Source organism: Cryptotermes secundus, unplaced genomic scaffold (genome assembly GCF_002891405.2).
Source record: "Cryptotermes secundus unplaced genomic scaffold, Csec_1.0 scaffold2860, whole genome shotgun sequence".
Lineage (NCBI taxonomy): Eukaryota > Metazoa > Arthropoda > Insecta > Blattodea > Kalotermitidae > Cryptotermes > Cryptotermes secundus.
In genome coordinates, this window is record NW_019725472.1 from 160,170 (window position 1) to 177,842 (window position 17,673).

Genomic DNA, 17,673 nt, shown 5'->3' on the forward strand with positions numbered 1-17,673 from the left:
GCTCTGATTCTTTTATCCGATATTACGATAGTGTGTAACTGTTTCCGTCGTCCCGTTATGTGCCTATGTTTTTTTCTTCCTTTGTCTCCAGAAATGTATCTCATTAATAAAAAAGAATTCATATCTCTCACAAAACACGCCTCATTTCCGTTATAAAGACCAACCGGTTGATGCTGTTTAGGGGACTAATCTAGGCGTTGGATTCTCACGAGGAAGGGTCGTGTTCAATCCCATTTGACGTCATGTAGGATAATAATCGTGGTGGACGAACGTACACTGGGGAATTTTGTCTTGCTCTCTTCGGTTTCCCTCTGCTAATTATCATTGGACGTTTATCAGGCAGCGGATTGTCACATCTATAGCCTTTAAGTCTGGGGCTTCGTCTCTGACCCGGCACTTGGCTGGTTCCTTTCGATTTATTCTGAGAATCTTATGAAGTTCCTATGCACTGTGTGGGCGAAATGCAGAGGTTTTTGTGTTAAAGCAGGTGATGTAACCACTGGTCTTTAGAGGGCTAAATATTCTAGGAATTTTGTTCTGAAACACGACGTGGGCGATGTTGTTCATCCGGATTTATGCTTTATTTTGTAAATTGTGGACAAGTGATCTCCGCCAGGTGTTTTCCAGTTTATCAGTCTACAAATAGCAGTAGATTTAATGTACTGTAACGGCTCCATATGCCACCTCCGGTCTGTGCATACATGCGCGGTCCTGCTGTTTGGCGATGTGGTGCAGCGACGGACGTTCTGCACTGTGCAAGTTTCCAGTGACCTGGGCGGGCGGCTGAGAGCGCTGAGAGCGTGTACTCTTTCTGCGGCTTGGTAAGATCATGTCAAAGGAAGGCCAATTCAGTCACGGCCTTTCCTTTCTTTCAAATTCTAGCGCTCTTTTTTTTTTATTTGAGTGGTGTTGTATTGCCGTCGTTCAAGAATATGGCCAATGAATGGCCACAGTCAGATAAGATTTTTTTTATTGCTAGTGGGGTGGGACTAAGTCCCTTGTACTGCGGCCACTTCTGGCCTATTGTACCACCCCCAGATGATAGGTGAGGGTGATTGTGGAGCAATTGGTGGAATGAAGATTGGCAGGGGAAACCGAAGTACTTGGAGAAAACTTACCCCAGCGCCACTTTGTCCACCACAAATCCCACTTGACCAACCCGGGATCGAACCCGGGCCGCCGCGGTGGGAAGCCAGCGACTAATCGCTTGAGCTATGGCGCGGTTCTGTATGTGTTGCGTACGGATCGATGTCTGTCATAACCTCGGAGACATGTTTCAACAAGCCGTTACCTAGCAATGGATTTACATGTCACAGTATGTTTCGCCTCAAAAATATTTATTGTTTACGTTACTCGGCAGTTTTATAGAAAAGCCAATTTTTGCGTGTATTCCAACTTCATTGTAATCTTCCTCTTCCCCGGTCGGAGGATGTAAGAACGGAATTATAAGAGGGTTTGTGGCTGATCCAGCTGTAAATGTGCGCGTGTTATTGCTCTTATCGTGGGTTTGGTGGTTTAGGCCATAGGACGTTACACGAGGTTAAGCAAGACAGTGTTCTCGTTGTTATTTTAGGAAAAAATTTCTTAAACTTAACGGGCCATTAAAACTTCATTGAAACATTAAACACTGTCACTGAGAAAGGATCTCTTCTTATGAAACTTATTGAGAAAACGAAGGTCTTGTGCTCTGATTGCAAGCATTGGGAGTAGACACATTGAACTAATTGTAGTCATTACTCACAGCGTGTAACATAAACACTCCACCGTCTACAGATAAACGCTCTTGTCAGATGGTAGATTTCTCCACGTTCTGTAGAAATAAACTTCGCTGGCAGTGCATGTGCATTTGATTGAGAACTTTGATGAAACAGTATGTGGATGACCGATGAATTATTTAATGACGCAGTTCCGACTACAGTGAAGAGATGCATACTTGGATATGGTTTCCTTGCTCAGGAAGTACGTCACTGCATATGCACGTAATTTGAAAGTTGAGAAAAATGTTATGAACGCAGATGCGCTGTATGATCTAAAAGTTTGTGACGGTGGTATATTAGTACAAATATTAAGTTTCTGGATATTATCCACCGTCTTTTCTTTATCTAAAAACCGTCCTGTTTATTTTTCAGAACATGCTTGGTTGTTTCTCCGTCTTCAGGTTAAACCTACTCAGTTGGGGCCATCGATAGAGCTAGTCCCTATCTCCGGACACCCGAAGATGGAGACAGAATCCAGTTTCCGAAACGTTGTGTTTTGAAAAATAAAGAAGACCGTATTTAGGTGAAGACAAGACCATGGATAGTGTCCAGACACACAATATTTGTGCAGATGCTCACCTGAGGCGACAGACTAAATCGCGGTAGATAAAACTTCTCGGGTTATCAGGCCTGCCATATGTCAGACCCTGATGATGGAACGTAGCTGCAGGTTTTAACCCGTTAACACGGCTTATATCCCGAGAATATATCATCAGCTTCAGCTGTCGTGAAGGCTTCAGGTCTTACATAAATCACGGTAATGGATCGCGAAAAAAAATCTGAAAAAAAAATTGATCTGCTTTATTTGTGCAAAATATCCGAAAGTCTCCTCTGAAGGCCTGAAGGCCCTGTCGGTGGCCAGTTTAGGGATGCATATCGGAAAAGGCGACCCATTTTAATTGAGGGTGTTACGGTCTTAATCTGATGACAATGTATGGTTACCTTTACACATTTCAAGGAGCTCGTCCTCTTCATAAAACGAAAGGTTTTTATTCCCTTCCTTCACTTACTTATTGGGCTTTTTTCAAAATATAAGATAAATATAAATGTTGTATCTTCAATTCTTCTTGCAGGGCTGTATGATTACGATTCAACGATGCCGTCAGCACCGCCATTGGACCAGATGGAGCAAGTCAGTGGATATGAAACCATATCTTTCAATTCAGGTATGTGAAGCTAATATACTGATTGTAATTTAATATTAATTTCGACCCTGAAGAAGGAGGTACTATGCTCTTCCGAAATGTTATTAGTCACCTGCCAGTAGGGCCAGATTAAGACACGCTGAGACCCTAAACTATTACACAATTCAGAGACCCCATACCTTGAAAAAAAAATAGGAATTGTATTACGTTACAGCAGAAAGAATAATGTACAAGCAGATGCTACACCGCTGTGTCTGCATATACGTGTATACACACAGGCCAAAATGCAACGAGAAGCAATTGACTAAAACATGTATCTCCCAAAAATCGTTATTTGCATTAACAATTACCTTATGATTTCTTAATTAACATTTATGAAGTTGAAGGTTTATTTTGTAGAAACACGAGAAATTGCACAGATGTGATCTTAATTTTAGCTTGTAATGAAAAAATTAATATCAGCATTGTAAACAAAACATATCTTTAATAATCCTGAGTATATTATTGTATGCCTTTAAATCAAAATACCTCGTCATGTTTTACGTAGCGTATATGAAACTGAATAGTTTCAACTCAGAGGAACACAACATTACAGAGAAGCCGTAACGTAACTTACACTGTCGCTTCGCTTTGCAAACATTTTTTCCATGATTTAAAAGTATCAAAGTTATGGATGATGTCAAATGATAAGCTACGAAACTTTCTAGATTCTAAAGGGTTCTGGGCCGGTCACGGTAGCCGAGCGGTCTAAGGCATGCACTGTCTTCGCTCGCTCGGAAGCCGGGATCGTGGGTTCGAATCTCACTCAGGGCATGGATGTTTGTGTGCGTTTTTCTGTGTTTGTCTACATGTAGAGGCCTTGCGACGAGCTGATCACTCGCCCAAGGAGTCCTACCGAATATGTAAAATCTAGAAAACCGAAGTGAAACGGAGAGTTTCATGGAGGTAGGCCTAGGCCCAAATTGGGGCTGTAGCGCCACAGAAAAAAAAGGGTTCTGACGATGGTGTATACAAGTAATACTTAGAATTGCCGGGTTTTCGGACTTTGTCCATCATACGATATTCTCGAAACTATAAAACACAACGTTTCGGAAAGTGGGTCTTTTTCTAAGGGACCCAACAAAGTTAAGTGTCTCTCCCCTCACCTGAGGAAACAGCAAGTTTCCGGAACGTTGTGTTTTCTAGTTTCTAGAATACCGGACGATGGACAAAGTCCGAAAATCCGGTAATTCTGAATACGAGATTATCTGTATCTGTGAGCATAATGCTTTCTTACAGCGTCGATGTTCGGAGTCCTTTCCGAATCCCTTTCAGCCGTGACAGTGAACTTTCTCTTGAGCGCTTTGTTACCATTACGTGGAGACAGAAGAATAGCAGCAGTATTACCTACGCGACATGGAAAGCTAGCCGGGTCATATCTTGGAAGGTCGTCTGATACTGATTCTGGCATTATAAATGTTCTTTATGTGAGTAATCCCACTTGACCAGACCGGGAATCGAACCCGGGCCGCCGCGGTGGGAAGCCAGCTATGGCGCGGCCCACTTCAGCTGTTAGTCTTGTTTATACTGACGCTGGCGTATTTGGTTCCAAAATTGTTTCTGTTAATCTATTTTATAATTTGTGCTTGTACTCAGAATTAATTTATATACATATTTCTTGTAATGGCATCACGGTTGGCATTGTTATGCCAAGTGAATGGCTTGTTGTCTCAATGATTTGCGTTGCACGTGTGTTTGTTTTGTTTGTCCCATTACTCCCGCTTATTTTATAACTGGCCTTTATACTTCTGAATAAGCACTTAAGTAAATGAATGAACTGAATTGAGCACGCACAGAAACGCGAATAGTGTAGAACCCCACAACTTAGATTTGCAGCAGGCGCGGAGACTCTGGATGCTGAACGCTATTTTCGGGCTGGGCTGCCGACTGCCGACTTTCTGAAGCGTGCCATATGTCAATGTTTCTCTTAACAGCATTCAGTTTCGAAACGATAGATATAGAACTACTTATGGTGTAGACAGTATAAAGCACAATTCACGTTTATATTTAGGGCACCAGTGAGAACTGCACGAAGATGCCCCTAAGTGGTCTTTGGCCCTAAGGAATTGCCTTTTTGAGAATTTTTGTGTGCAACAGAATAGTATGTCTCGTTTTGTCATACACTAAATAAACAAAGGGCGTATAGGAATTTGTGGAACAATTATGAATTACCTAGAATTGTTAAGGCCGATCAAAGTTGCCGCGCGGTCTAAGGTATGGATGGCTCTGTGCGTTTATCTGCGTCTGTGTCTTCCTGTGTAGGTAGGCGCCTTGCGTGTGTGTATACGGTTAAAAAAGTGGAAGAAGCGGCCGGTGCCTAAATTTGGATCTATCTAGCACCATTAGTGGTGGTGGTGGTGGTGGTGCGGCATGCATTTACTGTGTGTGCCTTGCATATACATTTAAATATAGGATGCTTTCTCTTGATCAGTGTCTCCCCACAAATTCCTTCTTGAAATCTCACCCATCTTGCCCGTTGTGTTTGTCGAAAACTTGCCTCTCTGACCCAAAACACGGCTACCATTCAGAAAGTTAGTTTACAACCTTTGTTCTCAAAATAACAAAAAATACGCAAGTGCCAAAAGTCATGGGATAGGCACGTAGTATCGTGTAGGACCCCCCTCTAGCCCGGCGAAGTGCAGCAACTCGACGTGGCATCGATTCCACAAGTGGACGGAAGACCTCTGGAGAGATGTTGAGCCATGCCGTCTGGATAGCCGCCCACAGCTCCCTGGTATTTTTAGGTGCAGGATTTTGGGTGCGAATGGCCCTCTGCACCGAGTCCCATAAATGCTCGATTTGCGTCATGTCGGGCGAACGTGGTGGCCACACCATTCGTCGGAACTCTCCAAAATGCTCCTCGAACCATTTCTTGACAACTCCGGCCCGATGACACGGTGCATTGTCCTGCTGGGATATCCCAGCATGTGGGAGTGCATGAAGCCCATGAAGGGCTGCAAATGGTCACCAAACAGTGTAACGTAGCGGTCAGTGACGTGTATAGGTGGACGGGCAGGGCATGCAGCACTGATTGGGGAGAAGAGGAATGAATATAGGATATTGGTGGGAAAGCTGGAAGGAAAGAGACCACTAGGAAGACCAAGACGCAGGTGGGTGAACAATATTAAAATGGATCTTAGAGAAATAGGATGGGATGGATTGGATCGATCTGGCTCAGGATAAGAACCAGTGGAGGGCTCTTGTGAACACGGTAAGGAACCTTCGGCTTCCATAAGTACTACGAAGCTCTTGAGTACCTGCACAATTGGCGGTTTCTCAAGACTGGCTCAGCTCCATGAAGTTAGTTAGTTGGTTGGACACTGTGCTGTTGGTATATACAGTGAGTTTTGTAGTGCAGGAGTGAAGCATTATGGGTCGACTCTTCTGTCCGAGGCTTCTCACGCAAAAAAAAAAACTCGCTCTGCAAAGATTCTTCCAGAGAGTGCAGTTTCCACACGTGTAATTACCAGTATCTCTCATTAAGTCTACAGCGCAAAGAGTTAATTCCTCTTCGTTCTGTAAAGTAAAGTAAAGTAATTTCTTTTATACTTCAGGAATGAATGCGGACAGATTTGTAACTGTGGAACACAACATCTCTGTATGGCCCTATGTATATTGGTAAGGGGCCAATTGACAAGGTTACTGGCCTTGTACCACTGTGTTTTGAAGATGTAAACACAACATATTTGTATGGTATCTCTGGTAGTCAGTAATGGTAGATGATTCTCATCTGGCATCGATTGCATTTTGTTTTTATTGGCTCAGACAATAAAGCCCTTCTCACTCACTCATTCACTCGCATAAGAACACAAGGGTTCCTTTTTGTTAATATGAAGTCTGAAAACTGCATCACAAACACTGACTCCGTCATAATCACAGATTTTCACAATGTATGGTTTTCTGAGTAACTGTAACATGCACATATCTGTAATTTAGAGTTAAATTCTTTTACTGCAAGTCTAAAATGCACATAGGGTGACACTGACTAATGGTGATCTAGGTGAGTGGTTCTGTATACAATTGTGATCACATCTGTAGTTCAGAAAATATGTATGTTATTTGTTATGTAAGAAAGAATATGTCTGAGACATTGTGTGCAGAATTCAAATTCTGCAGTTAAATAGTGGAATTCTTTATGACTATTTACTTTGCATACCAGTTACGTAATCCCAAGCCAGCAGGATAAACTTTGTGCAGCCATCAGTCTGATGCAACATATTTTTTTCTCTCAGTCAAATGGGTACTTTTTACTTTAGATCATCACTCATTACATTATTGTGTTTAATTAACTTTTTTTTCCCCAATATATTTTAGCTTCATTTTTATAAAATAATAAATCACTGTACATTATTTATTTTCTCCGTTGTATAAAGTTGGGTAACTCTAGCATGTTTCATATGCAGATTACAAAAATGTTACTGAAAATGTTCCATCATTGACATTTCCTTTCAAAAACTACATTTTTTATTTCTTTGAGAAATACAAGAATTTGTCAGATCTCACTAAGATTATGCTTGGAGAGTGACAAGAGCATGCATCTGTTGGTTGATATAACTCGGCTATTGGTCAGAACATTGTTGTGCAGTGATTGGTCAAAACCCTGCCACGTCATTTCTGGCTGTACTTTCTTACATATCAAGGTTTGATCCTTTCCATGTAAAATCATGAGTGCTACAAAGTTTCTGAGCTCAGATTTAAGTTCAGCAATTACAATTCTATTAGAATCACATGTTTTACTTTGAAGGAAAAAAAGAAATTATGTGTTGTGTTGTACAGTATAATTGGACCCAAGTGACTTTCTATACCTTTATGTTTTCAGCGCCTCAGTGTTCATAGAAAGTACGGTTTCAGTACAAATATAAACATTTCCTAGAAATACTGAATGTCTGAAAAGCCTTTGAAATTGAAACTCTAATTCAGTTTCTCACTAAAATTCAGATTGTATGAGAGGAAGGGGAATTCTTCAGCGTACAGTTTGTATTGAGCATGACAGCATAGAGAACTAATGTAATAGTCCAGTGAGAATTTGACTCAAATACACCTATTGGTTGTACATTTGTATCGGTCAGCTATGTTCTGATTTGAGAAAAATAGCATTGAAAATTATCCTGTAAACTGTGTTGTGTCTTTCAGTCAGTGTACCACCACCACCATCACCATCGGTCAGAGAGATGTGGTGGGAGGACAGCTTGAATCACTCAGTCCAACCACCACACCCAAATGTGTCTGAGAAGATAGCTCGTCAGGCTCTATTGCAACATGTGAAAAAGCATTGGTGTTACGGAGAAAGTGCTGCAAGAAACATGGCCATAACCAAACTCAAACACTCATCTGCATTTCATGTGAGTGGTTCAGTTCATTTCACCTTCGTAGTTTTGCAAAAGACCATTTCTTGCATAAGGACATTTAACTACATAAATGTGTTATAGATTTCTGAACTACAGTGAAACCTTACGAATTCAGAATTCGCGATAATTTGGACTCTTTTTTTTTTTTCTTTCTTCTAATTACAGCCCTGCTGAATCACTTTGCCATGATCGGTGAGTGCAAACTGCTGCGTGTAGCGCTAGCATAGATGACAGCAGATACACATAGGCCTCAGGTCTTACTGTACTCTGTCTGTGGTACTGTGTTGTGCACTTGGTCCCTGTACTGAAGACCAGTATAGATTTGTCCTCTACAGTGCACACTGCAGTGGTTAAGCCTATTCTTTTGGACTTTTGTCCGTTTTCCCGGTTTAAAAGATTATTAATGCCCTCCAGTGTGATTGATACATTTGTTTTTAAATCTTTCATCCTTTAAATGTTTTTGTCATAGCGACCATCTTCAGAAGGACATTACCAGTACATACGGAAACTGCGTTACAATGTCATAGATATAAAATATTATTCTATAACAATTACTACAATGTGCATGAATTTGTTAAAAACATTTATAAATTACAGGTATTATAATTAGTCTCTTTACAAAGTATTGTTTAATAAACTTAAAACCTAGAACCAATTTGGTTTGTGTCCATTTTACTTGTTCTCTTTAAAGGAAGATGCACAATGTAGTAATTACAGAATAATATTATATATCTATGACATTGGAACTGTAGCTTCCGTATGTATTGATAATGTCCTTCTGAAGATGCTCTCTATGACCGAAACATGTAAAGGATGAAAAATTAAAAAAAAAAACAATATTTATGAATCACACTGGATGGCACTATTGCTAATGTGACGGACCAGGATGAACGAAGTCAAATATTCCCGGTTTCTTCAGACCACTGTATTTTTAAGTGGGTTCTGTACCATCATGAGGCCTATACAAGTAGAAACCTACTCTGTTAGTTCCCTAGGTATTGCTGTTCTCAAACCAGACAGAGTAATTCTGCCTAGTGTCAAATAAAACCCAGTTTTAAAACTGGGACCCATGAATGACGTCCGAAAGAGTAGTTTTAAACACGTTGCACCATTGTCAAAAAACTTTAGGAAACATTGCTTTGCCTGAATGCCATTTGTGTAAAGTTTCTTAGAACTCATGTGTGATTTATGTCATGTATGACTTATTTGAGATGCATGTGTTTGTAAGACTGGCCATTTTGTCCTCTACCAAAGTAAGATAATCTAAATTTAGAGCTTTAGTACAGTTACTTGAAATTCTGAAATGTGAACAGTGTTTGACCTTTAATGAGGATACAGGTCCAGTTGTCCTTCAGTGCCATGGCCATGTGTCTAAGGACGTAACTGTTAAGAATTAAATGTGAATGACTTATGTAACAGTATTTTTTCTCTTATTGCTAACCTAAGTGGGCCATAACTGAACCTGACTGCATCCACAGGTAAGTGGAAATGTCAAGATACTCTCTGTAATGTAAAACTGTAACTTTTATACAAGTAACACCCCATTTTCAGTACGAGCTGCAGACTTTCACAGAGAAGCGTGAGACATCCTGGAAATTCGTTCCATACTCTGGAGGTGAAGTAGATGGTGCAGAGAATGGACCAGCTCCTTTACCATGGGATATTAATTCTCAGCCTTCTGATATGTTCAAGAATGAGGAGAAGTTCATCAGGGTACCTCACACTTCTTCAGTCAAACAGTGCCATCGTTGCAAAGGGGCTGGCCATATTGTATGCGCTGAATGCTATGGAAAGGGTTGGGTATGTTTGATGATTAATTTTGAGTTGAAAATATTATTGTCACCTATCAGGGGTTGGTGTGACTAATAATAATGGGTTCTGGATTTGATTATTAGGTTTATTGGTAATTCTTTACAATTAGAATCAAGTAAAACAGCTCACACATTGTACTCCTTCTGAATGATGTCTGTCTGATGAATCTCTATGAAGAAATGTCTCAGTGCTGCTGCCTGGATCTTGGACTGGTCTCTGCTCCTCAAGTTCACAAATCCACTGCTGGATAGAAGTCACCATGCCTTACAGTTCCTTTATTATTCCCTGTTTCATCCGTCGGCATGAAACGTGTTTCAATCTCAGGGCAATGCTTTGATTCCTCCAAATGTGTTCATTGCCATGGATCGTGTTTTAAGAATCCATTGTCTAACAATGGATTATTCTTCAAATTATATTTGTGGTTTATTTAATGATACTGTCAGTAGCTCAGACTGTGTATAACATGGAATGGGCAGATTTTAAATGAAAAATGAACTGGAAAGGATATGGAACGAAATGGTCGCAATATAATTTTATGGTGCGATCCCAGAATTTGCCTGGAAGGCCTGAGGGAAACCGTAAAAACCCTTAGTCAGCATAGCTGGACTGTGGGCTGGGCATGATTTCAGTGTCTTCCAAATACAAAGCAGGTCAACATCTGTCCACAACATCTTCAAAACCTAGAAGCAACTGCTTCAGCAACACACACAGAGACGGTATGCGTCAGAGAAGATATATATATATATATATGACATGTAAACACAGTAATTCACAACACAAGCACTCATTAACATTCTATGGTGTCTCATACTACGTTTTAATTAACCACAATTTTAGATACAGAAACACATTTGAATTTTAACTCAGCCATGTTAACTGGTGAACACTACAAAACTGTGTAGTTCTGTTGCAAAACTGTATAATCATTAACACCAGATTCCAGTTCTAAGGACTGGCCAGTGTGTGCTAATTATTGTAGCCATAGTTCGGTGGTGGCCAGTTAGGCTGAAACATTTAGCAAAACAGATTAAGTGTACGTAGTTGTTCAATTGTATATTACATTGTGTTGACGGAACCTGCACACCTACTTACATACACAGAATGACACTACAGTACAGTATTTCATTCCAAGAAAGTTCTGGTATTTATCGTCTTGAAAGCTGGAAAACAACCACTACCATTTATAAGGACAAATTTTTGGAGCTCACCTAATATTTTGTGCAAAACCTTGAAAAATGCCACTTGACTATGCTGTTTTTCTGCGATAACTACTTAAAAATTATGTTTTTCCAGTGTAGCTGCCCCACTAGAAAAACAGAACAAGAATAGGAATAAAGCATTCCCAACCACGCTCAAAATAATAAAGAATAAAATAGTTGCACTGTTGACGGAACTGTATTATTAATATTGTATGTAAAAGTTATAGTAATGCAACAGGATGAATGAATACAATTTTCGTTAACACTACAATCAAAATAACAGCTACCAACATTCATTGAAGAAGTGAAATAGCCAGTAGGTTTGGGTGATGAGACGTGATAGTTTATCTCACCTTTTCAACTTTATGATCACACCATGTAACATAATTTAAAATAATATAATGTACTGTAAGAGAGAGTCAGCTATAAATTTATATGTTGTGACCTCATCCTTAAGCTGTTTATGTATTTTTCGTTATACATGCCTAGTGCTCTTTTTCAGTGAGTATGCACAGGTATGCGTACTGATCAGTAGTGGCTATATACCATCGTACTCATCAAAATTGCACATTGCTGGTGCATTACATGTTTCAGCCTCTTTTTTTTTCCATTAGAATACCAGCAAACATATTTAAAAAAATGCTCTGTGTGTAGTTACATGGAACTTGAAATATGTGAACAGCATGAAGATGTCTTGTAACTGAATGTTTCTTATATTGTTAATAGTTGTTTGAAGAAAATAAAAAAACATAACATTATTTATACAGCTGATAAGTTGCTGTATAACGTAAGTATGGAACATATGGATACAGGTTTTTTGTAATGAACATTACTGAAGGACAGAATTACTTTGCCAGATCCGTTGTCAGATGTGCAATGGATATGGATACAGGACCCAATCAGAACAGAGGGAGAGGTGCATCAATTGCTCCCTGTCTCGCCATGGCCGTGGTCGTCAAGACTGCAATGAGTGTAATGCAAAGGGAAAGTTAAGCTGTTCTGTGTGTGAGGGTCATGGCCAAATTCTGTGCTACATTCGTCTTACTGTTACCTGGTTAGTAGAATCATGTAACTTCCTCTCAAACTCTCTCATTTCTAATTAGACTTATAATTATAGGACAGCACTGTGTGCTGTGTATTCTAGCTTTCTGCAGTATGTAGTAAAAGCTTACATGTCACATTGGACGGAGAGGTTTGTATTTATAATTTCCTCAACTGTTTATACTTTGTATCATCAAATGAGAAGAAGGCTGCGAATGATGAACTCTGAAATACGTGAAGGCCTGCAAGGGAGTAATGATGACTGTGGAGGTCCCCAGGCAGAGAACAACCAGAGAATTGGATCAGAATACATGGCAAAAGTAGTAATGACTCAACCGTGATGTTAGGTATGCTGGATTAGTGGATTAATTTAGAGCTGTTGGAAGATATGAGTACAGATAATAAACTGCTGATATTTTAAAACCATTTTAGCAAAACCACGGGAGGTGACAGGTTTCTGTATATGCTTATGTGAAAGCTGGTGTGATACATTAAAAGATCTCAAACATAATATACCCATTCATCTGAGACAGATGAAATTGAAGTTCTAGAGTGAATGTAAATGTATCATCATACTGTTTTCCAGACTGAATTACCTGAAATTGTTTCCTTTCAGGAAAGTGAATACTTCTGAACATATTGTAGAGGATATGGCATTGCCAGAAAAATTGGTTCGCTTTGTGTCTGGACAAGTTGCATATGAAGAGGAAGGTCCACAAGTGATTCCATTGCAGGGATTCCCTGATGAGGCCATTAATATGGCTTCTGCTCAGCTTGTGCAAGATCATCTGAGGAAGTACCAGGACCAGAGGATACTAGCCCAGGTAAGCTTCTTGTTTCAGCCATTCCTCTTCAGTTTTAATGTGAGAAGTTTTTTTTTTTTTTTTTCAAATTTATTTTACTAATACATCTTGTTTTACTTGGGAATTGTATTGCCTGTTGGCTATACTTCATTTAATGATGTTCCTCTGTTCCTAATTAACATGATGATATTATCAATCGCAGGATACATCATAACTCACTCTGTAGAGACAAGAGCAAATACTAAGTGACCAGTTATATGATGGTTTACAAGGCAATGAGTCATGTGATGCTATGTTGCATGCGCGAGCTTTTCCCCATTCTTGCATTAGTTGCCTAAAATAAACGGAGGTTACTTTCCGAGTAGCCCTCATATTTTGGGCAGTACAAATATTCTTTGTGATTTTAATATTAAAGTAGTACAGATTTTGTTCGTTAATTATGTAACGACGTCTTATATAAATATAATGGATGAATTGCTTTATTTTTTAGCGTCAGCAGGTTCGTGTGGTTCCTATCACGTCAGTCCGCTATGAGTGGAAAGGCTATGATGGGGAATTCTGGCTTTGTGGCTATGAGAACAAGGTTCATGCACCAGACTATCCACAGACCTGTTGCTGCTACTGCTCCTGCACTCTGAGCTAGATGGGTGCCAACTTCAGCTTGGCATGAGATTCATGATCATACACCTTGTAAGTGTCTTTAAATGACCAAATAGATTTGAAATGATCACAGAGTTCGTAAGATTAATATGTCATAACTAGGGACTGGATTTTCATGCAAATGCATATTTCTTCCTTTCAACCAAGAAGTATGTTCATTTGAATATATGTATGCATTACATCAATTTTTAAATTTTAGACATGGTTTGATGGTGCATATAAATGCATATTTTGCCAGCTTTATGAATAAGCCTAATATTTTTGAAGATTTCTATTTATGCTGCATATTTTATATTTAAAGTGTTTTTCATCATATTTCTTTTAATTTATGTTCAAATATTCAATCCTCATCCTGTGTATACAATGTTTCTTTTCTGTTTAAGACATGCTGCATATTTCACTTGCAAGATTTCATCATACAAATAGCAAGTTGAGTCTGGATTCATGTTTCTGATGCAACACCCAGGATGAGACTCCCCAAGACAGGACTTCCCCAATCCCTCTACTCATAACTTGCCTCATCTGCCCACCATCAGACTGGCTGCGAAGGGATTAGTCGGAAGCGTATTCACACGTAGCAATGTAATACTATTTAACCAAGAATGGACTTCATTTATTTATTACCAAAGTCTCCATCAGGTTTGCTATGCGCCATTTAAAGCTCATACTCGTACAGTTGTAGAGACAGCTGCTTTATGGAGGAAGCAAGGTCTGTGTGGGTATTGCATTAATTTCGCCTGAGGGATTGGTGCATCCTTTAGGCACCCATTGTCCATGTTACAGGATGATAGTGATGACAATGGCCAATAAAGGGGACCTGCAACTTAATGTGGTATCTGAATATCTTGATATTCTCAACATAAGTGAGGAAGCCTACCACAGTGCTTCTCCAGGCTAGCCGACAGAGCGAAGCAAGCAGCCAATCGGCGCAGACCACAGCAGTGCCAACGCCCATTCAGTCGGGCACCACTACAACAGCAGTTAAAAAGGTGGACCTCCGACACACTGTCATCAAGTCAGTGGGAGCTACCCCTACCACGAGACAGCTCATCTGGAGTGCACACAGCAACAGTGAGTCTTCTAGCAGCAACACTGTCAGCTGACTCAGAGAGAAAAAGACTATGATAAGTTAATTTCTATTCAGCATCATTCAGGCTAAACTGCTACTGATGTGTGTGATCTTTGACTTGCTTGGTTCTGTTATCAGGGGTCCAATGTATGTAGTTCATGGTGTTGGAGTGAAGTTAGAGTGAATGGTTTGTGGCTTTGTTTTAATATTGTCATGAATGTAACTGATTTGGACACTGGAACAAGAAGGGAAAAAAATTATCTGCTATTGTACTATGTAAAGGATTAGGTTTATGTAATGAGCCCCATGGAGTACATGTGTCTATTTTACCTTAAAGCAGAGACATCACATCCTGTGAATCCAGACAATGGGACAATGAGAAGAAATGTTTAAATGAACGCACCATAGTACAGGTGATGTATGCAAAAGATACATTTAATTTCACAGTCAAAACTTACATGTAAATCTGTTTGTACAGTGTTCTCTATTTCTCCTACTCGAGCATGGTCTCCAGGCAGTCATTACTAGTTCTGTAATGCCAAATCAGCTTTCGTCCATAATTGTCTTAGTCAGAGTGTGGTTCTCTGGGCTGTAATGCCATGCAGTCATGAAGGTGGGTAACCAAGGGGCTTTTCACAGGAACATGCTGTCTCTGTCATCAGAGTCATGGCGATTGTATGATGATGGTTGGATCCTAAGGATGGACGCAGTCTGTTTCTTCAAAGTGTAGGTGTCCTCATGCAAAACTGCACAAATTTTCAGTGTAGAAGACCACAATTTGAACACTTCTGTGAAAACTTCAAAACTTATGACTACTGTAAAACAGGATGACATATGTAATTTTCCTTAAGCTATGTTAGGTGTGTTCCTATCTCTGTTTATATGACATCTTTGTTTTTTTGTTTGCTCTTTCCTTACTGAGCTTTTTGACTGATTTAGAATATGGAAGAATATGTACATATATGTTGGTACATAACCTAATATAACCCAACCTAACAAGTCAAAGGATGAGTATTTATGTCTGTAGCATGGATTGGATTAAGGAAATTGTTACCATGGTTGTTAAAGGCCATGGTCCCATATAATCTAGATTTAAGAGGAAATGAGCTTCATTCAGATGACATTAGGACAGTGACATAAGAGGGAAAGAATGTAATTTTTTTATTTGTTTTACAGTACCAATTATTGACTCTTTCTGTGCAATGATGAAAGTGCTACTATTTGTTATGTTTTTAAAAGAGAACAAGTGTACTTTTATCTAGTATGAACCCTCATCATATGCTGTCACCATTTCCTAATTTTTAACATGTGCCAGAAATAGTGATTAGTCACTGTTTATTATCTTATTATTTGTAATCACAATCCAGACTGCTAGCTTTCACTTTTAGGTTAAGTTTCCATGGAGTCAAGATGCTCAAGGGACTGTCCAGATTCCAGTCCATTGAGTGCTGGAGACTCTCTTCCCAAGGTATGAAAGGGTAAGAAGACTGCATGGAGTCGTACCTCCACTCCCCCATATGTCTTAATTGCTTGGTGCAGGAATAACTTTACCTTTATTTTTACCATATCAAACACCTCTGTCATATCACTGTTATATATGTAATACTCATTTTGAATTTTTGCCTTAAACAACAGTAGTTGGAAGGAGTGAACTGTATCTCTTAGATTTTTTATAAATCTTGTACAACCAAAGTTTTGTTAACTGTCAGCTTCATGCTGTTATAGTTAAATATAAATCAGTTATACTTTTTGTATCCATTGTGGAAATGAGTAATACACCGATCTTTTTCAGGTTGTATTTCTCTTCATGGGCAGCTTCTGTGTATATACAAAGACCCTCATCACAATGGAGCACCCAATATCTGTGATTCTAGTATCCAGAACTCCCATTATCCATAACAGATCATGCAAGAATGTAAGAAGTCAGAATTACTGGTTTTTTGGACTTTTTCATTGTCCCATATTCTAAAAACTAGAGAACACAACATTTTGGAAACTGGATCTCTTTCCATCCTCAGGTGAGGGGAGACAACCTACTCTGCTGGGTCCCTTAGAAAGAGCTAACATCAATTACTGGACAGCCAGGCTCAGCATAACTACAGATAGCTGGTTAGGTCTTTCTAAGGGACCCAATAGAGAAGCTGACTCCCCCTCACCCAGTTTCAAAAATGTTATGTTTACTAGCTTTTAGAACGCCGAATGTTGGGCAAAGTCCAAAAACCCAGTAATTCTGAGTGTTGTATACCATTGTCAGAACCCTTTAGAACCAATTTCTAAAGTGTATTGCAAAAATTTGAAATGCATACGTGATGGAACAGATTTGGTGCCTCTACAGCATGTCTTTTTGTATGCGACAGTGCACCAGAAATTACTGTATACTGGGCACCGGGGATACAGTTCGTCACTTTGGTTCCAGTGAAAGTGACTAATGGCAATGTTTATGTACATTTGCCATGTGTAGGTAGTTTTTGTTTGTTCACTGTGACATTATGTATGTCTTTTTAATATATATTTTTTTTTATTTTTATCAGCACTTTGTAGACCTAACATTGAGAGCGTCATTCTATAATGTATTAACCAGTCTTTATAATGTACTCTTGTAGTTCAAAATCTTATTCCATTTGAAATGACCCATTTCTGAACCTTGCTGCATCTGCTCCACTGTAATGCAGATCATGGAAATTAAATATTTTATTAAGATAACCTATATCTTTCAACCCTTTGTTCATCATTAGAAGTTCTCCATAATAAATGTAGGCTGTCAACATTTACATATTTATACATTATATTCTTATTAAAG

General features: G+C 39.3%; 1 protein-coding gene across 1 annotated transcript in view; it reads left to right on the plus strand.

The window, feature by feature from the left end:
• The window catches only part of LOC111863474 (protein SSUH2 homolog), a 46,201-nt gene extending 29,332 nt beyond the window's left edge, over positions 1-16,869 (plus strand). Inside the window, exons 3-9 of the mRNA XM_023849823.2 lie at positions 2,831-2,923; positions 8,075-8,283; positions 9,841-10,089; positions 12,158-12,354; positions 12,958-13,165; positions 13,635-13,834; positions 14,188-16,869. Coding sequence (XP_023705591.1) covers positions 2,831-2,923; positions 8,075-8,283; positions 9,841-10,089; positions 12,158-12,354; positions 12,958-13,165; positions 13,635-13,787 — 1,109 coding nt within the window. The 3' untranslated portion in view covers positions 13,788-13,834; positions 14,188-16,869. The remainder of the gene's footprint in view (positions 1-2,830; positions 2,924-8,074; positions 8,284-9,840; positions 10,090-12,157; positions 12,355-12,957; positions 13,166-13,634; positions 13,835-14,187) is intronic.
• The last annotated feature ends 804 nt before the right edge of the window (positions 16,870-17,673 follow it).